A 26,600-nucleotide genomic window follows, 5' to 3' on the forward strand; every position below is an offset into this window, starting at 1 on the left:
TTTTCCATAATTTGGCTATTGTTGATAGTGCTGCTGGACACATTGGGGTGCGTGTGCACCTAATTATTAGATCAGTCAGAGAACCAGGAAGAGAAGAAAGGAAAAACTTTGCTCCCCTACAACTACATAATCTCTGAGAAGGCATTGCCCTGCCCACCTCAGGATCTGTAATTATAACCTCTTCATTTGGATTTCTTTCTTCACCCCATCACCACTGTATCCCTCTTCACCATTTTGATCTGAAATGAAATTTCAGAGGATCTTCTCTGCACTCTAGAGGTAGACATTTTGCTTGAACTGAGAGTATCTTGACTTTTCACTTCAGGGAAATTTAGAGTTTATCATGAATAATTTGTAAGATTAATGAATTAATTTTATTTCTTTTAATTACATTATTGAACTCATTAGTATACAAACTACTGGAATCACCATGAAATGCAAGACACCTATAGTGCAACAGGTGTATACTAAACACTAATGGCTCTTAGAATAATTAAATTAGTGCATAAAATTAACAACTAATACAAAATTGACACACTAACATGAAGACTGATAAATTTTCCAAATATTAAGCATGACTGAATTAAAATGGAGACATACAATAAAATATAGGGTACCTAAATATTGGCATCATAGTAGCATAGTAAGATACTATGTTAGTTAAGGTATTTGAGACAATTTAATAATATAATATACCATGGAAGTATAATAGGAGATTTGAAAACAGAAGAGTGCATTTGCATGTGTATGTATATAAATATATATTTATTTGTACTATGTGACTATTTACTTAAAATCACATTTTATTTTTCAACTTTCCACCATCTCTTCCACATCCTTGTTCCGTAGGCTATAAATCAGAGAATTTAACATGGGAATCACACGAGTGTAAAACCAAGAGTTCATTTTGGGTTAATCCAGGAAAGAGGAAGAATTTGGCCAGGAATATATTATAGAAAAGCATAGTTCCCCAGAAGACTCTAACACCCATTAAATGGGAAGTGCAGGTGGAGAAAGCTTTGAACCTCCTCTCAGCAGAGTGAATCTTCAAGACTGATACGACAATAAGGGACAAGAACTCCTAAAAGGGTGCTCCATTCAATGAAGGCAAAAATGTTAAAAATAACAAAATCATTGGCCTGTGCATCTGAGCAAGATAGCAATAGGAGAGTAGAGATATCAGAGAAGAAATGATTAATCATATGACCTACAGAAGACATAAGCGGGATGTTCATGTCAGGGGTATCAAAGCAGCTGACATTCCCACCATAAGTATCCTAGCCATGGGCAGGGAGCACAAGGGGTTGCCAATGACTTTATACCAGTCAAAGACCATCATCAACAACAGTAGACACTCAGAATCTGCAGATACAGAAGATGAAGAATTGCCCGTGATGGAAATTGATTTGGTGTTAGCAAATAGATCTACCAGCATCTTGGGCCCAATTGGTATGCAAAAGCAGAGGTAACAGAAGGCAGGTGACTGACGAAAAAGTATCTGTGTGTGAAGCTGGGAATCCATTTTAATTATAAAGAACATTCCAAGAGTTTCCAGGAGATTAACGAGATACATATCTAGAAACATGGTAAATAAGGCCACTTCAGTGTCCAGTTATTGGTAATAGCCAAGGGAAATAATTCAGACAAGAGGGATCAATTAACCCTGACTTTCCTCTTCATTCTTGTTGCAAACTTTTACAAAAACACTCAAGAAAATTATAGTTCATAATTTGACTCTTTTAGATTTATCCATGATAAATTCCCCCTTTTTATTCCTTTTATTAAAAAAAATTTTTTTAACATTTATTCGTTTTTGAGAGACAGAGAGACACAGAGTGTGAGTGGGGGAGGGGAAGAGAGTGAGGGAGACAGAATCCGAAGCAGACTCCAGGCTCTGGGCTGTCAGCACAGAGCCCAACCTGGGCCCAAACCCACAAACCACGAGATCATGACCTGAGCTGAAGCTGGAAGCTTAGCCAACTGAGCCATCCAGGTTCCCCAAGGCCTATTTTCTTTTTTTTTTTTTTTTTTTTTTTTTTTTTAAATTTACATCCCAATTAGTTAGCATATAGTGCAACAATGATTTCAGGAGTGGCATCCTTAATGCCCCTTACCCATTAAGCCCATCGCCCCCTCCCACAACCCCTCCAGTAACCCTGTTTGTTCTCCATATTTAAGAGTCTCTTATGTTTTGTCCCCCTCCCTGTTGTTATGTTATTTTTGCTTCCCTTCCCTTATGTTCATCTGTTCTCTGTCTTAAAGTCCTCATATGAGTGAAATAATATGATATTTGTCTTTCTCTGACTAATTTCACTTAGCATAATACCCTCCAGTTCCATCCACGTAGTTGCAAATGGCAAAACTAATTCTTTTTGATTGCCGAGTAATACTCCATTGTATAGATATACCACTTCTTTATCCGTTCATCCATCAATGCACATTTGGGGTCTTTCCATACTCTGGGCATTGTTGATAGTGCTGCTATAAACATGGGGGTGCATGTGTCCCTTCAAAACAGCATACCTGTATCCCTTGGATAAATACCCAGTAGTGCAATTGCTGGGTCATAGGGTAGTTCTATTTTTAATTTTTTGAGGAACCTCCATACTGTTTTCCAGAGTGGCTGCACCAGCTTGCATTCCCACCAGCAATGCAAAAGAGATCCTCTTTCTCTGCATCCTCACCAACATCTGTTGTTGCCTAAGTTGTTAATATTAGCCATTCTGACTGGTGTGAGGTGATATCTCATTGTGGTTTTGATTTGTATTTCCCTGATGATGAATGATGTTGAGCATTTTTTCATGTGTTGGTTGGCCATCTGATGTCTTCTTTGAGGAAGTGTCTATTCATGTCTTTTGCCCATTTCTTCACTAGATTCTTTGTTTTTTGGGTGTTGAGTTTGATAAGTTCTTTATAGATTTTGGATACTAACCCTTTACCTGATAGGTTGTTTGCAAATATTTTCTCCCATTCTGTCGGTTGCCTTTTAGTTTTGCTGGTTGTTTTCTTCACTGTGCAGAAGCTTTTTATTTTGATGAGGTCTCACAAGATATTAGCCACCTGGATCCAGTAATACATTAAAAAAAAGTTATTCACCACGACCAAGTGGGAGTTATACCTGGGATACAAGGCTGGTTCAATATCTGCAAATCAATCATTGTGATTCCTCACGTCAATAAAAGAAAGGCCTATTTTCTTAATAGCCTCCCGGCTCCCTTTAAAAAACCCTTGACCTAAATGACCCCATTTCATTTCACCTTTCGTTTTTAGCAATTTAATTTAATTTAATTTAACTTAATTTAATTTAAATTTAATTTACTAATTTAATTTTACATTATTTTATTTTGAGAAGGTGAATGGGTGGGGAGAGAGGGGCAGAAGGGGAGAGTATGCTGAGTATGGAGCCTGATATGACACTCGACCCCACAACCCTGGGATCATGGCCTGAGCCGAAATCAAGAGTTGGACCCTCCACCGACTGAGCCACCCAGATGCCTCTATTTTACCTTTCGAACAAACGACAAATGAACGACAATTGCACACCAACACCTAAACAAAGAAATAGAATTGTTTGGCAGTTACATTGCAGTTAATTCAACTAAGTAAGCAGGTACAACGTAATTCTTTTACAAATTTCTAAATGCTTGATTTCTCATTTTTCCAAAAAAATATGTCTTCTATAATTCTTTAAATTTAATCATACAGAAACTTACTTGAAACTGGTGTTTCTGTTCTTACCTCTGGTACATACACATAGCAGATTGTATTTATTTTCTACGTTGTGATTGTTGGGACTTAAATCAAAAGCCACTGTCTTCACTCATCATTACGTGAACATGATTAATTAGGTTTGTGGTTATGTATTTTCCGTGATGAATGGTGTCTCAACTTGGCAAAGGCTGAACTTTTCATGCTTATCACCAAATTGATCAAAGACAGAAAATAACAATTTATTTCAATATTATGTTCATGGTCACCATGAATCTTACACCTCCTTTAGTAAAAGCAGATACTAATGAATTTCAAATAGACCTATTTAATAATTTTCATCTGTTTCATTGTTCATCCTGTTTCTTCCATTTCTGAAATAGGTCCTTCACTTCTCATTTAGAAATCTGGTAGTCTTTCATACTACTTTTTTCATTAGTCATTGTCTGGTTCTTTCCCCTCAACTATATGTCGTTCACCCTCATTTCAATGATTATGACTGTATAACATCCATTACTCCTAATATACTCATTATTGAATATGATTTTTATCTATTCATACGTGTGTCTTTCTACATTCCCATAATCCTGGACACAAATATTTACATTAGTAAAAAATCGGTAAATGTGTGTTAAATATTTTCTTATTGAGGGTACCTGAGTGGCTCTGTTGGCTAAGAGTCTGACTACAGCTTAGGTCCTGATCTTGTGGTTTGTGACCTTGAGCTCCACATCAGGCTCTGTGTTGACAGCTTGGAGACTGGAGCCTGCTTCGGATTCTGTGTCTCCCTCTCTCTGCCCCTCCCCACTCGTGTGCTGTCTCTCTCTCTCTCTCTCTCTCTCAAAAATAAATAAACATTTAAAAAATTTTAAGTATTTTCTTATTGTAAGGCTGGTGGATGTTCAACAGAGTAAAAATAAACATATTTTGAGACCTGTTCCTGCAAATATATTTCATTTGTACAAGGACAATTCTTTAAGAAAAAAAAGTGTTGGGATGATGCTTTAACAACAACAAAGCCAAGTTCTGTTTGTTTCCAAAAATAACCCTTATGTGCCATAGTTTATGGTAGTGATTTGAAAATTGGGAGGTACTAGAATTTTAAGTATATTTAAATTCCTCCTGGACAGCTATCAACATAATGCTCCACCATCCCTGAATTTTGTCCAAACATGTTGCTGTTCCCTGACTTCACTGAAATCCTTCACTGGGACAGAGAGATGAATCCTACATTTCCATTTTTTCCGACCATAAAAACGCCTCTACCTTCATTTTCATACATGTGTCTTCTAAGCATCTTTTCATTCAACACTGAATTCCTGAAGGCAAAAGGTGTGAATTTAATTAATTCATTGTGGGGCTCAGTCGGTTAAGTATCCGACTTCGGCTCAGGTCATGATCTCATGGTTTGTGGGTTCAAGCTCCACATGGGGCTCTATGCTGACAGCTCAGAGCCTGGAGCCTAGAGTTCTGTCTCCCTCTCTCTCTGCCCCTGCCCTGTTTGTGCTCTGCCTCTCTCTCTCTCTCAAAAAATAAACATTAAAAAAAAAAAAAATATATATATATATATATATATATATTCATTGTGGAGTTCTTAACAAAACTTTGTGCTTTTCATATAGTATTTAACTGATCTCCATATATATCATCATACATTTTTAATATTGTGTTTCCTAGGCTGTCTCTTAACAATCTCATTATACATATACTGAAAATATGATACAGATGTAATTAGTAAACTGAAGTTCCCTAAGCATCATGTTTGTCTGACCCAAAGCATTTCCTGTTAATATTAATTCCTATTAATATTCCCAACTACAGAGTAGTCATAAAAAATAAAGTATCTCTTTTAAGAAGAAGTAATTCTGAGCTATTGTCATGAAATGTTCTAGTGTGTTTACCTCAAATTTACAAAAACAGCAACCCACAGATTCTTAGAGTTCTAAAAAGCTGAGAGACCATCCAAGTCCTATTTGTAAATCAAGAGAAGATGCCACAGGTGACGGAGGGCAGATGGTGTAATGCCCGAAGTTCCGAAACCTCCCACAAAAGTCCACCAGAGTCGTAAGTCAAAGCCAAGCGGCAAGGGTCATTTATTGCAGGTTCAAACCTGGTCCCCCGCGCACTCGTCGCCGGTGACGCAAGAGGCCACGATCAGGGTTGGTACAGCGTTTTTATAGACAGAGACAAATAGCACAGGGGAGGTTTCAAATTATGAGGGGCCTGATTAGTTGATTTTAAAGTAAGGACATTTGTTGTTCTCTGATTGGGCGTCCTTTGTCCTTTGGCGGGAAGGCTTTGTCTGTTACTTGTGGCGGGAGGAAAAAAGGGGGAAGGGGGAAGGGGGTAGGTGAGGAATGTGCTAAGCAAGCAGGTTTACAGAAGCGAGAAATGCCGGTTAGTTTATGTACAATCACTCATTCCATCACATATCAGACTACATTTAGGAAGGTTTACAACCCATTCTACTACACAGCGGGTTACGTTCAGGAAAGGCCTCACAATGCTCGTAGCAAACAGCAAGCAAAACAGACTTCTCAGCAATTGTATTTCTTATCAAAGATCCATAATAAGCAGAAAAGAGAACTTTAGCTTTAAACTAAGGCAGGGCTGTCATTTGGATTTAAAGCTGTTCTTTTCAATGGAAACAATAGGAAGGGCTTGCAGACTGAGAAAAGAATCTGCCTTATTTTATTCATCTTAGCCAGAACCCTTCGTTAATATTATTGCTCAGTGGGTCGCTGTATTGCACAAATCCAGGGAACACATAGAAAATAAGTAACATAGCAGTTTGTTGTCTGTGTTTATAGGTTTGATTCTGCTTTTTGTTTGTTGTTTTGGTTTTTAGATTTCACATTTAACCGATGGCTGCCAGAGGAGAGGACGGGCAAAATGTGTGAAACGGAGTGGGAAACCCAGGCTTGCAGTAATGGAAAGAATAAGTCACAAGGATGAGAGATAAGATGTAGGGAATACAGTCAATGGTATTAATTATAATAGTGATGTATGGCGACAGATGGTAGCTACACGTAATAGTGAGCAAAGCATAGCGTATAGACTTGTTGAGTCACTATATTGTACACCTGAAACCCATGTAACACGACGTGTCAACTGTAGCCCCAAAATATAAGTAATGTAGTGGCCCTAAAGTCGCACCATGTGGCAATCTTGGGGAGTACTCACTGTAGTGGCCATGTTCCACGTGATACACTATGATAGGTGATTCACTGTAGGACACTAATGTGGGTGTCATGGCGGCCACCCAAAATGTGCCACTTTGGCATACTGATTATATTAAATAAAAGTTGTTTAAGAGAAGGCCTGTGCGAGGATCCTCTGACTTTCCTCTGTGCTCCTGAAAACAGGAAGTAAATCTCCCATGGGAAAGGTACCCTCCCTGTACCAGGAAGTAAAGACACATCCTTATCACCAAGTATAGGAAATTCAGAGCCTGGAAGGCCGTATAAACAACCCTTATTACATTTTAGCAATCTACTACCACAGACCAAATTCTGTTTAGAGTTTCTTACTAATCGAAGACTGCAAATTCAATTCTCTTTATCCTGCCAATTCCTTAACAGATTTATTGTCTCCTCATAAAAATAATATAAAAGCTGCCTGCTTTGGTAATTTCTTTAGATCTCAATTTCATTATTTGGCCTCTGTGAGCACACAATAAAACTGTATTTTTTTTTTTTTTTATTTTCCTCTCCTGTTAATCTGTCTCATGTGAATTTAATTCCTAATTCAGCAAGAAGAACTTGAAGAATAGAAGGAAATGCCTTTCCTTCACTAACAGGCACAAATGTATATGTGTCATGAAAGTCTATTGTTAAGTGCCGTGTACAGGAATGTTTTCCTGCCCTACGTGTTGCCCTATTGCAGTTATGTTATTCATTTATGAAGTAAATGCCAGATCTGTGGGTTCAAGAATAATTTATGAATTTGTAAGCATTACCAGCGTATGGGCAAAAATATTCCAGGAAATTTTTTTGTCTGAGTCCTCAGTGGGAACTAGAAACGGGCATAGCATTTCTTTTTTTATGGTTCCTATAAATCTAGATGACATCATAGATTAAAATCATTAAAGTATTCTTGATTTGGGAAAAATGACTCTGTGTGATACATTTCAATAACCTTTCCATTTTTATTATTATTTTGTGTGTGATGATACCAATACAAACATACAGAATTCACTGCCTTAGGAGATATGATTTGATGCCAGGCTCAAACTAAGTAATTGTGATAATTTGCCACCCATTCGAGTGAAGACATTAGATGCAATTGTATGACCCTTGAACTTTACTACCATTATTTACTACTTTGATTCATATTAAAGGGATGGGATTTGTCCTTGTGATGTGGAGAACAACGGCAAAAGAAATGTAGAAAAACATCATTTTCCGTACAGCTTAGAGCAGGCTGACAAGTGCTTGAGAAAGGCAGAGTGACCTTCCTCAAGGAACTCAGCTGCCTCAGTGTTAGTACTTTGCTAGAGGCAAAAGGCAACCTTAGTTTGACATTAGCCAACCTCTAGGTTCCTGTAAGTCTTTAACATATACAAATTCCTTTGGAAACTTCCTTTATCTCTACCTTCCCAAATCTATGTTAGCAAGCATCCTCCAAGCTTATGGCCCACTGATATACATCTCAAGGGTCTCATGAATAAGATTTGACTAGCCTCAAGGTCTGGAAACCTTGCTTCCAAGTTTCTTAGAGACTTTCATTATCCCTAACCCCTTCTCAACTTGAAAGTATGTAATCAGTCACTGGTCACAACCCCAGGGCAGATCTTTCTGCCCCCAGGTCCTGGCCCCATGCTTTAATAAAACCACCCCTTTTGCACGAAAGGTAATTCAAGAAGTCTGTCTTGACTTTTCCCTACCAGACTCCAACATTTCACATCACTTGGTCATTTTATATGACTCCTTCCCAAACTCATTTTCTCATCAGATGCTTCTCCGTCTCCAGGGATGACAAACCCCTTCAGGTTACACTCTGTTTAGATAGAACCTAAATTTACCGTCCTACACTTGACTGCCCCATACACCATTTATGCTAAGTTCCCTTCAAACCCTTCCATTAAAATCTGAGCTTTAGGGACCATATGATTATTAAAAATTGGATGATTAACATCTCAAAGGATTTCTATTTCACTGAAGATGGCTTTCGAAAATAATGAAAGAAAATTACTCCGTTCTAATGCAAGACACCAGAGACAAGCATGTGAAGAAAACAATTGTATCTAAATGCCTTCCCTGGTGCCACAATAATCGATGTAGGCAGCTATCTGTGTATAAAGTCTCTCCTTCAGAAAGTAGCTGCATGGCTGTGAGTCTTGACCTTTTGGGAATAAGCTCAGCGCATGCTAACCGTACCAAGGAAAACCAGGTTTACTAAGTCTCCTTGTTGCTGAAAACAGTATGAGAAGGGCTTACAGGTTAAAAAAAGACATTTGCTTTATTACAGTAGTTTTTTGAAATTTTATTCATTTATTTTGAGAGAGAGAGGGAGAGAGAGAGCAAGTAGGGGAGAGGCAGAGAGAGAGGGGGAGAGAAAGAACCCCAAGCAGGCTTCATGATATGGGTGCAGAGCCTGAGGGAGAGTCTCGAGCTCACTAACAGTGAGATCATGATCTAAGCCAAAACAAAGACTTGGACACTGAACCAGTTAGGTCACCCAGGCACCCCTGAAAAGACAGCAAGTATTTATTTATTTATTTAAATTTATTTTTGAGAGAGAGAGAGAGAGAGAGAGAGTGAGAGTGCGTGCATGCGAATGAGTGGGGGAGGGGGCAGAAGGAGAGGACAGAGGTTCAGAAGCAGGCCCTGAGGTTACAGTAGTGAGCCCGCCGTGGGACTCAAACTCAGGAGAAATGTGAGATCATGATCTGAGCCGAAGTCAGATGCTCAAACAACTGAGCCACCCAGGTGCCTCTATTTCCAATAATATTAATGTGAACATTTTTACACATGTCTTCTGATGGAGATACACTTATTTATCTTGTGTATAAAACCAGGAATAGGAAATGTGTGTGTGTGTGTGTAAAATTTATATTTACCCAATATTAGCATACAATTTCCCGAAGCAGTATGCCAATCTAGAGTTACACATTATTAGTGAACGAATCCTGTGTCTGTTTCTATATCGTCACTAATAGGTAATATTGTCTGTCATTTTCATTTTAGCTGTTATGTAGAGTCCATAATTGTCCTAATGACTAATAAAGTTGGATATTCAAGGAGCGCCTGGGTGGTTCAGTTTGTTAAGCATCTGACTTTGGCTCAGGTCATGATCTCACGGTTCCTGAGTTCAAGCCCCGAGTCAGGCTCTGTGCTGACAGCTCAGAGGTTGGAGGCTGCTTCAGATTCTGTGTCTCCCTCTCTCTCTGTCCCTCCCCTGCTCATGCTCATGCTCTGTCTCTCTCAAAAATAAATAAACATCAAAAAAAAAGTATAAATAAATACATGCATACATACATAAAAGTTGGATATTCTCTTTTATATGGGATGTCTCTGAAAGTTAAAATGAAGAATATGAAAAATAGAAAATCAGTTGAATGGGTCCACCTTAACGGGGTGAGGGCTCTTGCAATCAGTGCTATCTATCTGCGATCATTGCCAATTCAATTTCAGGTCAGATTAGCCTGGGATTGTACTGTAGTCCCATCCATCTGTTATATTTAAGATCTCCCCAAAGATAGAAGCGGGTTTATACATTACGCATTTATAGAATCATATCAGTACAAGCATGAAATGTGGTATCTGGAATACACAATAAAGATCATTCAGTTTAAAACCCTCTTTTGATAGAGTGGAAACTGAGGACCAAAGAAGGAAAATGATTTGTCGAAGGTCACAATCACTGTGAACTGATAGTATAGATTCAGACCCAATTTTGCTACCATTCCTTTTCCAGTTCCCAGCATGTTTGCAGAGTTCAAGTTAGGTTAAATTTGCTGCCTCTTAAGAAAGAGCTACACAATTACCAATTTGTGAGAATTAGTACTTTTTTTATTTAATAAATTTCCCTAACCAGATTTTCCCCAGTATGGAGCCAATTGTTTCTATCATTATACATATTTTCTAATCATTCATCACTGGTAACATTTATGTTTAGGGATTTCCATTCCTGATCAGAATAAGGAACCCTTAAGAAAAAATAGACCTATAATATTGGCTCCATATCTAGAGTCTAAATCTAAATTTCAAATAAAACATAAGAAAACTGAGGAGAGATCTTAACGAAAAGAAGAATCCCCTGTTCCTTTTCTTTGTTTGTTTCTTCTTTGTTTTATCTTTATACCTTCCCCTACCATGTCTCAGAATCCCAGAAAAAATATCACCCTGGAGAACAGAAGAGTCTCATTGTCCTACTTGGGCTTTGCTGGCAATCTGAAATGTTTTCACGGAAGCCCTTTACAATGGCACGTAGGTAGACCTAGACTGAGTGATTTTCAGGTTGTGTAATTGTAGCAAACATTTAAGAGTGTCCCTGACTTTTCTTTGTTCCTGCAAGAGCTGTTTTTATCCAGACTTACTGAAGAAATCACTTCAGTGATTTGATCATCAGCAGACTAAAGCAGAGCCAAGTTGCAAATATCTTGGTAAACACCCAGGCAAGAGCCCTCTGGGTTAATTATTTTCCAAGTAATTTGCATGTCTTTATCCTTCCCTTGAATTTGGCATCCACAACTACTTTTGTGCTTACATATATGATTCAAAAAACGTGTATCTAAGGCACATACTTGATCTCAATGATGTTTTCTTTTACTTCCCATGAATAAACATTCAATAACAATTAACTTTTTGGATCTTTTTCATTTTTTCTTTACCCAGATGCTATAGTGGGGCTTGAGGAAAGAGATAAAAATATCCAATCCTTAAACTCTGGGTATTCATTATCCCACATTGAAGGTAATGATTTAGGAAACAGAGAGTAGATTCAACAAACTTCCCAGGCTCAGGGTGGTGTGGGACCCAAGCTTAGCGAGTGCTAGAGGGAAGGAAAGCCCCTGGAGGAAGTGACTGAGTTGTGAATGGTAGCACTATAGCCCAGCCATACTGGTTTTCTTTAAGTTCCACAGAAATGATGTGGTCTTGTTCCCCTGGGGACCCTCTAGTTGCTGATCTATCTGCATAGAATGTTTTCTCTATCTAGTGCATCTCTCAGCTAATTCCTACTTATCTTTTAGATCCCAGATTGTTCCCATTACCAGGAAGAACTTTTCAACATTCTTCACTATAATTGAACATTGTGCTTTGTTTCTGTTTTTATTTTATGGCATAATTACAGTTTATTATACATAATTTGAATGATCATTTAATTAACATTTGTCACTTCTGATGAGAGAGCCTATGTAGGCAGGCTGAGGGCAAAATTGAGCTAACACCCCCCCTCCCACCAAGGTGGGATATGTGTGATATTCCACAGGCACTCCTGGCTACTCAAGAACAAAGGAAAGGAAAGAAAACAAATGGTAAACTGAAGGAGATCACAGTCAAGCAGGACATGAGTCTCCATGTCTTGATAGATTACAAGAAAAAGGCAATTTTATTAATAGCCTAATCTCCAGAAACCTGTAGACTCCTTTCCTGGAACCTCAAAATCACACCTTCATAGTGATATGGGGAACAAAGGCAAGAAGGAAATGGCAGGTAAAATTCAATCTCCTTATAAACTGCAGTCCATTGACAACTATTAGAGGCTGGCAGAGTAAAAAGTTTCCCCAGGATCTCCCTACTGTCTTGATGTTAATACTTTGCTGGAGGGAAAAACAACCTAAGCTTGACAACAGCTTGGCCTCCAGTATCCTGGGAGTCTTCTTTAGCATATGAAATCTTTTTGAAAACTTCCCCTTGACTTCCCCTCCCCCCTCTCCCAACTCCCAAGTATAGAACCAGTCTTTCCACAGGGTCCCAGGCAGCTCTTCTAGCCCATGGGTCCTGTCCCTGAGCTTAAAAAAAAAAAAAAATCACCTTTTTGTGCAAAGGACGTCTTCAAGAAGCCTTTCTTGACCTTCAGCTCTGGACCCCCACCATCACCGCAAAACTTCATCAGTTTCCATTAGATGACAAGATTCATTAACACAAAACTGTTAGATTCATCATAAGATACAAAACACATAGAAGTGCGTTACGTACTTAGAAAACTCTCACTAACATATAGGAAATTAGATCCATGCACAAATAGATTGTAGAAACACAAATTGGGCAAACTAGGAGTCCATAAATTTTCCATAAATAAGGAATACCAAGTATAAGCTCAAGACATAAAATGAATCATGGAGTACTAAAGAAATGACACATTTGGCTATGGCAGGAACATGGTATAAATACTTGTTGGATCATACCACTTTTTTTTTTAACATTTATTTATTTTTGAGAGACAGAGATAGAGCACAAGCATGGCAGGAGCAGAGAGAGAGGGAGACACAGAATCCAAAGTAGGCTGCAGGCTCTGAGCTGTCAGCACAGAGCCCGACGCGGGGCTCGAACTCACAAACTGCGGGATCATGACCTGAGCTGAAGTCAACCGCTGAACCAACTGAGCCACCCAGGCACCCCTAGATCATACCACTTTAATCAAAACAATTTTGAACTTCACAAATTATAGTGTAAGATTGGGAGAAAAATAGGTACATATAAGTTTTCAATGAAACCACTTCCTATTTTTAAGTTTTATCCGAGCCTCTTTCACATCTTTGTTCCGCAGGCTATAAATCACAGGGTTTAACATGGGAATCACAAGGGTGTAGAACAAGGAGGTCATTTTGTCTTGATCAAGAGAGTAGGAAGAACTCAGGCGGAAATACATGAAGAGCAGGGTCCCCTGGAAAGTTGCAACAGCAGTTAAGTGGGAGGCGCAGGTGGAGAAAGCTTTGAACCTCCCCTCAGCAGAGCGGATCTTTATCACTGCCAGGATGATCTAACAGTAAGACACAAAGAGCCCTGAAAGGGTAATCAGCTCAATGAAGCCAAAAATGGTGAATATCACTAACTCATTAACTTGGGTATCTGAGCAAGATAACAAAAGGAGAGGTGGGACATCACAGAAGAAGTGGTTGATCACATTTGATCCACAGAAACATAACCTGAATGTTAATATTGTATTTGCAGAAGCATCCACAAGCCCTACCATGTAAACCCCGGCCATGAGCAGAAAGCACACTCTGCTGGACATGTTGGCCGTGTAGAGCAAGGGGTTGCTAATGGGCTTGTACTGATCAAAGGCCATCACCGCCAGCAGTAGGCACTCAGAATCAGCAAAGGTACAGAAGATCCAGAATTGCAGAGCACAGCCATAGAAAGGAATTGACTTTATCTTGGTAATGAGGCCTACCAGCATCCGGGGTCCAATTGCTGTAGAATAACAGAGGTCACTGAAAGAGAGGTGGCTGAGGAAGAAATACATTGGTGTGTGAAGCTTAGAATCCATTCTAATTAACATGATCATCCCGAGGTTTGCAATAAGAATGATGAGATAAACAATTAGAAATGTGACAAATAGGGTCACTTTAATTCCAGGGTTATTGCTAATTCCCAAGAGAAGGAATTCATTCACAGAAGAGCCATTTTTTCCATCCATTCTTCTTTATTCTTCCAAAATGCTCCCGAAATAATCAAGAAATGGTATATCAAGGTTTTAATTCCTCTCGAAACTCACAAAAATACAATCTATACATGAGAAAGGTTTTGTTTCAGATATTATATTCTTTATCCTCAGAAAATAGCCCAGAAACATTTCATTGTTATACTGTTGACAAAATTAACATGTTTGTGATAGAATTTAAAGTTTGATTATCAATTTGCATATCACCCACCAAATATATGACTTGTGTGCACCTTCACTGCTTTATCTCAGCAATCATGAATGAAAACTCATCACAGATCAAACATAATATAAGTTACACCTAAAGGCAAAGCTGAATTTACAGCTTTATGTCTGAAAAACAATATCAAATTGAGCCTAAAAGTGATTACCCTTACTGTGTTCTTCAAAAACCATGATTTGTTCAAGCCTGTGTGTTAAAACTGGAAATCATGAACAGATCTCTTATTTAAACATCATGAACACGAGTGTCTAGGTGGCGCAGTCAGTTAAGCATCCGACTGTTGATTTTGGCTCAGGTCATGATCTCACAGTTAGTGAGTTTGAGCCCCACATCAGGCTCCGTGCTGACAACACGGAGTCTTCTTGGGGTTCTCTCTCTCCCCTGCTTTCACTGTCCCTACGCTTTCTGAAAATAAATAAATAAACTTAAAAAATTCATAGAAGAAAAAATAAAAGTAATGAACAATACAACATTTTTACTGTTTTGCCACATTATTATTACTTACACTCACAAATGGTGGTCTGGTACCAAAGCTCATGTAGAGGAAAAATGCTAAAAACAAATGAAAAGAGAAATAACATATACAATTACATCTCTTTGGATTTAAACCTAACTTTTTCATCAAAAATAGAGCTGAACAAGAAATTATATTTTTCATATATAGGCTTCTGTTTGTTTATATATGTATGTGTGTGCAGGCACCTGTCTTTCTATTGATATGTGAGAATTGGAATATAAATGATAGTCTTATTTTGCTTTGGATTGGAGTAAATATGGTATGTGGTTCATATGGGGTTAGATGTATATAAATTAGTATTTGCGTTGTGATATTTCAATTATTATTGTTTTTAAAAATTAAAAGAATATCTTAGATTTGCATGTACCCTTTCACACGATTTAAAAAAAAGTTTTTCTTCTTTATTTTGGTTTAGGTAAAACTATACATTTACTAATGAAAGTTACTCCAAGCGGAACTGGGGTGGCCCAGTTGGTTAAACGTCCAGCTCTTGATTTCAGCTCAGGTCATGATCTCATCGTTGTGAGATCGAGCCCCTTGTTTGGCTCTGTGCTGACCGTGGGGAGCCTGCTTGGGATTCTCTCTCTCCCTCTCTTTCTGCTCCTCCCCTGCTTGGACTCTCTCTCTCTCAAAATATATAAATAAACTTAAAATAAAATTACTTCTAAACACCCTCTTTTACCAGAAGTACATATTTTTGCCATCAGATTGCAGATTATTACCCAAAGGAAGTAAGTAAAAAAAAAAATCACTTACAATGTCCTAAATATTTGATTCCTCATTTTTTCAAATGCAAGGTTTTTATTCTTTACTCTTTAAATTTAGTGACTCAGAAACCTACCTGTGATGAGCAAGTCTTTCTGTACTTGCCCCTGGTAGCTGAATACTAGAGATTGCATTTTATTTTTACTCAGTGTCATTTGGGACTGAAATCTCTCAAGCCTTTGCCCTCACACTTAAACAAACATGTGATTAATTTGATTTCTAATTCTGCACTTTCCCTGGTGAACATAGCCGACAACTTCAGCAAAGACCAATTCTTTGTACTTGCACCAAATTGTTTGTTGTTAGGAAGGTGAGATGATTTTTGTAGTATGGTTTATTGCTATCTTGAGTTTATACAATCTTCTTCCAGACTTCTAAAGAAATTCAAATTTAATTATTTTATCTCAAATATTATTCCTTTTGTTTACTTTATTAAATTAATAAATTTGTTAAATACAATGATTATTTTATTTGTTAATTATTTATTATTAATGATGTTTATCCTGGTTCTTTCACTTTGGAAAAAGTCTCTTTCCCCTTCCCACTTAGTAAGTATAAAAATCGGGGCACCTGGATGACTCATTTGGTTGAGCATCTGACTTCAGCTCAGGTGAAGATTTCATGGTTCTGGGTTCAAGTCCCATATCAGGCTTTGCACTGACAGTGCAGAGCCTGCTTCAGATATTCTGTCTCCCTCTCCCTGCTCCTCCCCTGCTCACTCTCTCTCTCTCAAAAATAACTAAACATTAAAAAAATTTAAAAAAAGGAAGTAGAAAGTTCCTCAATGTTTATATTTTCATTAATCGTATTCGATGGCATTCTTTCAACCACATGTTACCTAACAGGATTCCAATTATTTTATGCCTGTAACATCCACTCCATTCAGCACTTTTTCTTGACTTATTTTTATTTCATTCAGATATTTTATTTCATCCATTCAGATATTTCATTCATATATTTTCATTTCATTCAGTCTTTTACTCCATTGTAAGCTCCTGAGAAATAATAGCTACTCTTGGCTAATTTTTGTATACCCTGCAGCCCTAATACCAGGACTTTCACAAATAATGCCTAATTTAATATTAGTTGGTATTTTAAGTGATTAGATAAGTGGGTAACAGAAAGAAGAGGAAATATGAGTTTTGAAAACTGTTTCCACTAATAGAGATCATAGGTGCATGTGTACATAGAAGAGGTTTTAGGGAACACCACAGTTTTATTTGCTTTTTTAAACAATTTGGTGTGCTTTATTTGTTGCAATTTTTACAAAGTTAAGAAGTATTAAAGTATAATTTTCTGTCCTTACCAAATATTGTTAAAATAGCCATCCTACCTAAAATATCCATTTTACAAGTCTACATATTTAGAGCAATCCCTATCTAAAGTCCAACAGTGATTATCACATAAGTAGGAAAAATAATCTTAAAATTTCTATGAAACAACAAAAAAAGCCAAACCAATCTTGAGAAAGCAGAACAAAACTGCAGGCATCACAGTATCTGATTTCATACTGACAATATTAATTCTTCCAATGTATGAGAATGGAATCTCTTTCCAATTGTGTCTTCTTCAATTTCCTTCATCAATATCTTATAGCTTTTAGTGTGAAATTTGTAAAATTATTTCACCTCCTTGATTAATTTATACCTAAGTATTTTATTTTTTTGTTGTTAAGACATTTTTTAAAAAAATTATTTTTCTGGCTGATCACTGTTAGTGCATAAAAAGAAACTCATTTTTTTGTATAATAGTTTTGTATCCAGCAACCTTACTGATTTTTTTTTATTAATTCTAACTGCTTTTTGGTGGCATCTTTAGGATCTTGTATATATACAATATCATGTCATCTGCAAATAAAGATGGTTGGATTTCTTCCTTTCCAATTTGGATGCTTTTATTCTTTTCTTTCTTAATTGGTGTGGCTAGGATTTTTACTATTGTTTTAAATAAAAGTGGCAAGGGTGGACATCCTTGTCTTGTTCTTCATGTGAGAGAGAAAGTTTCACCTTTGCCCTGTTGAGTATTATATTAGCTGTGGACTTGTTACATATGATCTTTATTTATGTTGAGGTAATTTCACTCTCTACCCAGTTTGCAGAGATCTTTATCATAAAAGGATGTTGAATTTTGTCAATTGTTTTCACTGCAGCTATTGAGATGATCATATGATTTTTATCTTTCGTTTTGTTAGTAATAGTATAACCCACTGATTGATTTAGGGATGTTGGACCATTCTTGCATCCCTGGACTAAACACACTTGATTATGGTTTATGGTCCTTTTTTATTCACTGTTGAATTTGGTTTGTCAATATTTTGTGGATGATTTTTCATGTATGTCCATCAAGGATGTTGGTCTTTAATTTTCTTATAGTGTCTCTGCCTGGTTCTGGTATTAGGGTAATGCCTATCTCATAAAATGAGTTTGAAAGTATTGTTTCTTCTAATTTTTTGAAGAGTTTGCAAAGAATTGTCTATGACATCTTCATAAAATTTTGATAGAATTCACCAATGAAGGGATTTGGTGCTGAATTTTCTTTTTTGAGGAGGATTTAGAATACTGATTTAATCTCTTTAATAGCAGTTGGTTGTTCAGATTTTCTATTTCTTCATGATTCAGTCTCAGTCAGTTGTACGTTCTAGAAACTTATTTACTTTTTCTAGGGTGTCCAAATCATTGGCATATAAATATTCATAGTAGTCTCTTATTGTTCTTTGTAATTGTTTGCTATCAAATGAAATGTATCTTCTCTCAGCTATAATATTATTTATTTGAGTCTTCTCTCTTTTTGTCTTGGTGAATCCATCTAAATATTTTTCTATTTTGTTTATCTTTCCAGAAAACCAGCTCTTAGTTTGATTGATCTTATTTATTTTCTTTTTAGTCTCTTTTTCACTTATTTCAGCTCTGATTTTTGTTAGTCATTTCCTTCAAATGACTTTAGGCCTAGTTTGTTTCTCTTTTCTAGTTCTTTAAGATATAAATGTAGGCTGTTTATTTAAGATCTTGGTTTTTCTTTTAAAAGTTTTTTTTAAATATTTATTTATTTCTGAGACAGAGAGAGAGAGAGAGAGAGAGAGAGCATAAGGAGAGGAGGGGCAGAGAGAGAGGGAGACACAGAATCTGAAGCAGGCTCCAGGCTCTGACCTGTCAGCAGAGAGCCCTACATGGGGCTCAAACACTTGAGCAGAGAGATCATGACCTGAGCTGAAGTCTGATGTTCAACCGACTGAGCCATCCAGGCACCCCAAGATCTTTGTTTTATCACTGTAACTTTCCACTTAGAATTGTTTTTGGTGCATTTTCTTTTGATATGCGGTGTTTCCATTTTTGTCTCAAGAGATTTTTTGAAGTCTTTCTTGGTTTCCTCTTTAACCTATTGTTTTTTTTTCAAGAACATGTTGTTTAATCTCTACATATTTGTAAATTTTCCAGTTCTTGTCTTCTGTTTGATTTCTAGTTTCATACTATTATGGTTGGAAAAGTTACCTGAATTGATTTTACAATTCTGTGGCATTTCTTTTTTTTTAATTTTTAAAAAATATTTATTTTTGAGAAAGAGAGACAAAGTGCACACAGGGGAGGGGCAGAGAAAGGGGGAGACACAGAATCTGAAGCAGACTCCAGGCTCTAAGCTGTCAGCACAGAGCTCAATGTGGAGCTTGAACTCCCAGACCGTGAGATCATAACCTGAGCTGAAGTCGGATGCTTAACTGACTGAGCCATCCAAGTGCCCCCAAAATTCTGTGGCATTTCTGAATGGAAACCCTGCTGGCTATTGTAGTCAGATGATCTGGGAACACGTTCTTCAGATGGCAGCTGCAAAAACTGGGGTGCAGACATGTGTACAAATTCCTTCCAGGAAGATACTGGTGACTTGGGGTTGGCAGGAGGGAGAGAGTTGGGGACATGTCCACAGGCTCCTTGGTGTCCAGGGAGGATCCCAGTCAGCCCCTAGAAGCATGCAAAATCAGAAGCCGGACACTCAGTCTGTTAAATTGTACAAATAAATCTCATTCAGGAAAAGACTGAGGAATGGTCTTTTCTATTATCTCTGCTGAGCCCTGGTGTGATAGCTGCATCTCCTATTTTATTTGCTATAGTCTTATGACTCTTGTGATATAAGACTCATTGACCTTTGGAGCCAGAGGACTTGGAGGCCTGTCCCTCTAGTGGGACTATTAAATGGTGGGACATTAGATGGGGGGGGGGGGATATAAACCTTCCATACCTCATGGAGAAGCTGGTAGCCAGGAGTTTCTTCCCAATTGTAAATTTTATGGCAAAGTTTTGTCTTAGCTTTTTCTGTGATTCAGTGTGGTTATTTTTCTCATTTGCTCAATGTATAACAGTTGCTCAGATAGTTTCTTGATTTCTTTCAGAGGGAATTGTAGCATCTGTAGCTGTTAATTTGGGGAGGAGGGAAATTTAAGGCCTCTTATATGATCATCTTTAAAGACTTCCCCTTTACTCAAAAAAAGCTACATTTGGACAATAATATTTTCTTTAAAAACTTTTTAAGTTTATTTATTTATTTCAAGAGAGACAGAGAGTGAGTGGGGGAGGGACAGAGAGAGAGGGAGAGAGAATCCCAAGCAGTTTCTTCCCTGTCAACGTGCAGCTCAATGAGGGGCTTGAATTAACGGACCACAAGATCATGACCTTCCCCAAAAGCAACAGTCAGACGCTTAACTCACTGAGCCACCCAGATGCTTCCAGACAATAATATTTTCCATCAGTTATTGGGTATATGTGAGAAGGATGTGAAGGATGTGATAGAGGTTACAGAGGAAAGGAATGATGAAGGTTGAAGTAAGCTAGAGTACATAAAGTATTTTGATGTGATACTCCTTTTTCATGTAAAATAAATAAGATAGAAGAGTCATTGTAGGCCATCCACCAACAAATCTAAAAATGTTCCCCATGATGTGTTATTAAACCCCTCATATTCAAGGAAAAGAAGTCCATGTTTAATTAAATTAGCCAATTCTATATTTGGAATCCCATTCATAGGACTCAAAATTTCCTTCTCTTTAAATTTTTCTTCCCCCAGGTCAAACCAGATCTGATAAAACTGCTATATGTAAATCAAATCCGTCTTTAGATGTTGTAATGTATAGCTGTCAAAAGGGAGAGAGACTAGTTACCTAGAGGACATATTTACATTCCCTGAATTACCAGCAATCTACTTATACCCCATTTATTTTTGGACAATGTATTTCAGACAGTGTTTTCTACCATACTGCTGCTTATCAGTAACAATATTGACATAGTGTGTGTTAATTGAGTAAATATCATTCAGGTAGAAACACTTAACTCCTTTTATTAAAAACAGAAAATGCTCCATACATTTTTTTTCCACTGTGATACTGTGGTCCCACAAATGCCCCTATTAAAACAAGAAAATCTTCTTAGGTTTACATCTTTTCTGAAATGTTTTCACACAAAGGCATTTCTAAATAGCAAACAGAAAATCTAAGACATTCAGTGACTTTTAATTTCTGTGATTGTAATTGGTAAGAGTATCCTTGAATCTTTAAAAAAATTTTTTTAATTAAATTTTTTTTTAATTTTCTTAAATTTTTTTTTAGAAAGAGAGAGAGTGCTAGTGGGGGGAAAGTGGAGAGGGAGAGAGGGAGAGAATCTTAAGCAGGCTCCACATTCAGTGGAACCCAATGCAGGCTCTTGGGATCATGACATGAGTCAGTCAAGAGTCAGACGCTCAACCAACTGAGCCACACAGACACCCCTGTCCTTGAGTCTTAAATAGTCTCTCAAATATATGCCATACTCATGTTGTCTCAACAAGCTAACTCATTGCTTTAGCCATCAGAAAGTTGAGCACAGACAGATGAAATTGATAGATACCAAGCATATACATGGGAAAATACTCTTTGCTTCTAATGTAATTAGTATGTAGCTCTTTATAGATCCATTACCTTAGTATCCACAACCATTTTATACACTTTTTGGAGAATTACAAAATAAATATATTCAAATCACATATGATACCCTCAGTTAATTGTGTTACCAATGCTAATAAGCTCTTAAAAATGTTATCTAATATTTCATTGGGTATATGTTTGTTTTGCCATTTCTTGTCTCCAGCACCACGAAGGCACTTTGGATAACAGGGATGTAATGCTCAATCCTTGAACAAAGAACACTTACCATCTTATTTTGGAGGCAATAAGCCAAGCAATATTTTTTTAAAAAATGCTTAAAGGAGATCATTGTCTATGAATTATAAAAAGGGACATTTAACCAGAGCAGAGAAGGAGGAAGATAGGAAGGAAATCTTCCTTTGGAAGTTATGGAAGACTTGTGGATAATTTCAGTACAATGATGTAATTTACCAAGGAACTTTACACTTCTCTTTATAACCTTTGCATGTTGGACTATTTAAATCCCAAAATGGTATAGAAACTCAGGACCTCTGTAATGTTAGACTCTCTGCCTAGAGTCTTTTATTTTCTCCAGCTTGATTTTTTTAATTAGATCTGAGAGTAAACATCATCATAGAAGGAAACCTTTCTTCTACACACTAGCTTTTGACATTTTTTCTAGATTTTTAACTGACAACTCTTTTACTTCATGAATGTTTTAAGACTTATTTGGGTGTTCAGTTAATTAATGTTTGTTCATTCCTCTAGATTATAGGATTCATTAGTTTGGAACCTACTGTATTTATCATGAAATTCAAAATATTAACATGTATGAAAAGTACTTAGTGAACACTCAATAATAAATCCAAGTATACTTGTAATTAAGCTTACATGAAAAGCAAACAAATAAATATATGGAAAATCAGAAGAGTCAGAATGTTTTGCACAAATGAGTTTCTTAAATAAATTGAAGACCACAGTGACACATGACAGGTTTGAGGAAATACAGTGTCTTGTTATGGTTGAGTTTTAATGCAGATACTCATTTCTTTAAGTATTTGAGAAAATACCATAATAATAAATACCGTAACAATAGATAAATCATACCATATAATTTTATGCAAACAACAATCACGATGTGTGTGTGGGTGTATGCACATATACAGACTATAAATACTTAAAACTGTATTTTGTTTTTCAATTTTTCTAAGGCCCTTTTTACGTCCTTGTTCCGTAGGCTATAAATCAGTGGGTTTAACATGGGAATCACAAGGGTGTAGAACAAGGAGGTCATTTTGTCTTGATCAAGAGAGTAGGAAGAACTCGGCCGGAAATACATGAAGATCATGGTCCCCTGGAAAATTGCAACAGTAGTTATGTGGGAGGTGCAGGTGGAGAAAGCTTTGAACCTCCCCTCAGCAGAGTGGATCTTCAGGACGGATAGGATTATATAACAATAAGAGACAAGGACTACTGAAATGGTGCTCAGTTCAATGAAGCCAAAAATGGTGAATATTGCTAATTCGTTGAGTTGTGTGTCTGAGCAAGAGAGCAATAGGAGAGGGGGTACATCACAGAAGAAGTGATTAATCTCCTTTGATCCACAGAAACATAACCGGAATGTTAGTGTCGTGTGTATCAAAGCATCTGCCGTGGCCAGAACGTAAACCCCGGCCATGAGCAGGAAGCACACTCTGCTGGACATGTTGACCGTGTAGAGCAAGGGGTTGCTAATGGCCTTGTACCGATCAAAGGCCATCACCGCCAGCAGTAGGCACTCGGAATCAGCAAACGTACAGAAGACCAAGAATTGCAGAGCACAGCCAACGAAAGGGATTGATGTGTTTTTGGCTAGAAGGTCTACCAACGTTTTGGGCCCAATAGCTGTGGAATAACAGAGGTCACAGAAAGAGAGGTGGCTAAGGAAAAAGTACATTGGTGTCTTCAGCTGAGAACTCATTCTAATTAGAATAATCATTCCGAGTTTTGCCAGGAGATTAGTGAGATAAATAAGCAGGATGGTGGTGAATAGAGTCACTTTGATCTCAGAGTTGTCCGTAATTCCCAAGAGAAAGAATTCAGTCAAGGAGGAGCAGTTTTCTTTGTCCATTCTTCTTTGTGATTGTTCTAAACTGCTTTCCAAAATGACCAAGCAAATTATAGATCAGGCTTTGGCTTTTCTGGGTACCCAAAACACCATAAGACAAAACGTGATTTTATGTTGTCTTCTTTATCGTCAGAAAAGAGTCCGGTGAGTGTCCCTATTAAAGAAGCCTTGCTGTGTTATAAAAAACTAAAAATTTTGGGGATAGAAAGGTGATAAACTTGAATTCTAAATACATGTCATTCTTGAGATATGTTACTTGCCTTGGCTTCTGTTGTCCAATGTCAAGTAGCAGATCCAAATGAACTGTGAGTTCACTCTAGAGCCAAAATCATATAAAAGGAACTACAAAGTTTTTAGAGAGTGTCAGAAGATACTGGATAATATGAGTTGGACGAAAAGAAACAAAAGTATAAGTTGCTTTCTTGAGGAAAGGTAATTGATTTTATCACTCACCGTAATCCCGCCTATAACAAATGAAAATTAGTATGGGTTAGATTTTGGTGTATGCTGACTTTAGTGTTTACTGAAATATGAACATGTTTTATACAACTATTCTATCACTCTTCCTCACTGGTTTGACCCAGCGCTGAGAATCCATTTGTATGATTGACTTTTGCTGTAGGACAAATACCTTGAAAGACAAAGAGAGGTGATAAAACGAAGTGGAAACAATAGACTATCATGTGCAAATTTGCAGATCTTTGAATTTTCAGTTGTCTTTCCGTTCAAATAAAAAAGGCGAAGAAAAATAAATGTTTCTGAGATACACAGTCTTCAGTCTTGAATTTATACACACACATTATGTATGTGTGTATCTGTTGAGAACGAAAATGGTCATGTGAGTGGTGGTCTCGTTTTTATTTTTCTAGACTTAAATTCTGTGGCCTGTGGTCTATATGGGCTTGGATTTGTATATATTAGTGTTCATAATGTGTTATCTCTGTTATTTTTTATAAAACTAGAGCAAATGTGCCATTTAAATGTACAGTATCACTTACACAGAGATAGAAAGTGGTGGTATACTTATTGACCTAGAAGAAAATATAAATAAGGAAAAGCTTTACCACCCTTATACAAATGACAAATGAGGCCAAATCCACATAGGTCTAATAAAGAAATATCATTGTTTACATGTTAGGTTGCAGAATTTATTTAACTGATTTAAGCAGATATAAAATGATTCATTTATAAATTCCTTAATACTTGATTCTCAATTTTTCCAAAAAAAAAAGTAAGGTGTTTTCCAGTCTGTATATATTTTTTAAAAATTTGGTTATTTAGAAACCTACCTGAAATGAGCGTCTTTCTGTTCTTATTTCTGGTACATGAACAATAAATAGATGGCATTTTATTTCTACCTTGTGACTGTTGTGGCTTTAATCTCTAAAGACTCTGCCTTTGCTCTTCTGGGTTATGTGAGTGTGACTAATTAGGCTTCTGCTTCTGTATTTCCTTCCCCCCCCCTCCCCCCAATGAATGCTGCATCAAAGGCTGAACTTTCAATTCTTCACTCCCTAACAAATTGATCAATGCCAGAAGTTTACCAGAATTTATTCTAAGTCTATGCTTATGGTTACTATGAATCTACACCCTCCTTCAGTGAAACTGATGTCAATTAAATTCAAATAGATTTTCTACTTAATATTATTTTCAGTTCCTTTTCATTGTTTGCTCTGTTTCTTCCATTTCTGAAACATCCCCTTTACCTTCCATTTAGAAACATGATAATCCTGTATATTGTTTTTTTCATTAGTCATTGTTTGGTTCCTTTCTCATAAGTACACGCCAACAACCCCCATTTCAGTGATTTTTTGACTGTGTACAGGTGGAAAACCTTTGCCTTCTAGGTTCTTTCAGTGGTCTAATAATTAAATTGACATAAGACAGGTTAGCAGGAGGAAAACACACTTAACTTCCTGCATATGGAAGCCCCATAAAAAATAATGACACTCAAAGACGTGACCAAATCAAGCAGCTTTTATACCTTTTAGACAAGGAAGTGGTAAATTCGTGAAGAATTGACAAGACAAAGAGGTTTGACCTTGGGATAGTAAATTAGTATGGAATTAACAAGGTTTTGTTTTTTGTTTTTTGTTTTTTGTTTTTGTTTTTGTTTTTTTTTTGTGTAGCCTTTATGGCCCTAAATTCCCTCTCTCTGATGATAAGGATGCTACTTTATCTCCTTTTACAGGGAGTGTACTTTTCCCATGGTGGATTAGCTTCCTGCTTTCAGAGCCGGATTCTTCCCTATTTCAACTGTATAACATCTACTACACCTAGTACATTCTTCATCAAGTTATGTGCTTTATCGATTTATACATACGTCTTTTCACATTCCTACAACCTTTAGCATAGGATATGCATGAGTAATGAGCCAGTAAATGTGGGGTATTGAATATTTTCCTCTTGTTAGGCTAGTGGATGCTCAACAAAGAGGAGTAATAAACAACCTTTCTACGTACATAACTCACCTGTACAAAGATGATTTTTTATTTAAAAAATGTGTTGGGATAATGCGTTTGAAACAAAGCCAACTTCTGTTTATTGAAAAATAAGTTTTGTGTGCCATTATTCATGGCAGTACTTTGAGAATTGAGAGAAATGGAGATGAGAAATTTGTGCCTACCCAAATCCCACTGGTACAGATACAAATGTAATGCTCCACCTTCCTGTATCTTGGTCAACCATGTTGGTCCCTGAATGTTCTTTGGACTTCTTCGCTGGGACAGGGAGTTAAAACCTATGTTCCCATTATCCTGCCCTATAAAACATCTCAACTCTCTCT

General features: G+C 37.0%; 2 protein-coding genes and 1 pseudogene across 2 annotated transcripts; all 3 read right to left on the bottom strand.

Moving 5' to 3' along the window:
* Nucleotides 1–810: 810 nt before the first annotated feature.
* Nucleotides 811–1,629, bottom strand: LOC122484330 (annotated as a pseudogene).
* Nucleotides 1,630–13,359: 11,730 nt separating this feature from the next.
* Nucleotides 13,360–14,295, bottom strand: LOC122482756 (olfactory receptor-like protein OLF2). Its single transcript, XM_043579053.1, is given in 1 exon segment — nt 13,360–14,295. A coding segment is annotated over 1 exon segment (936 nt).
* Nucleotides 14,296–22,885: 8,590 nt separating this feature from the next.
* On the bottom strand, nt 22,886–23,821 carry LOC122482757 (olfactory receptor 5W2-like). Its single transcript, XM_043579054.1, has one exon. It carries the CDS (start codon nt 23,816–23,818, stop codon nt 22,886–22,888), a length of 933 nt encoding a protein of 310 aa, XP_043434989.1. The 5' UTR covers nt 23,819–23,821.
* Between the last annotated feature and the right edge of the window lie 2,779 nt (nt 23,822–26,600).

This window comes from Prionailurus bengalensis, chromosome D1 (genome assembly GCF_016509475.1).
Source record: "Prionailurus bengalensis isolate Pbe53 chromosome D1, Fcat_Pben_1.1_paternal_pri, whole genome shotgun sequence".
NCBI lineage: Eukaryota > Metazoa > Chordata > Mammalia > Carnivora > Felidae > Prionailurus > Prionailurus bengalensis.

What these genes read in the sequence shown, in the direction of transcription:
- LOC122482757 (XM_043579054.1), bottom strand. Translation starts at nt 23,818, where the DNA reads ATGGACAAAGAAAACTGCTCCTCCTTGACTGAATTCTTTCTCTTGGGA.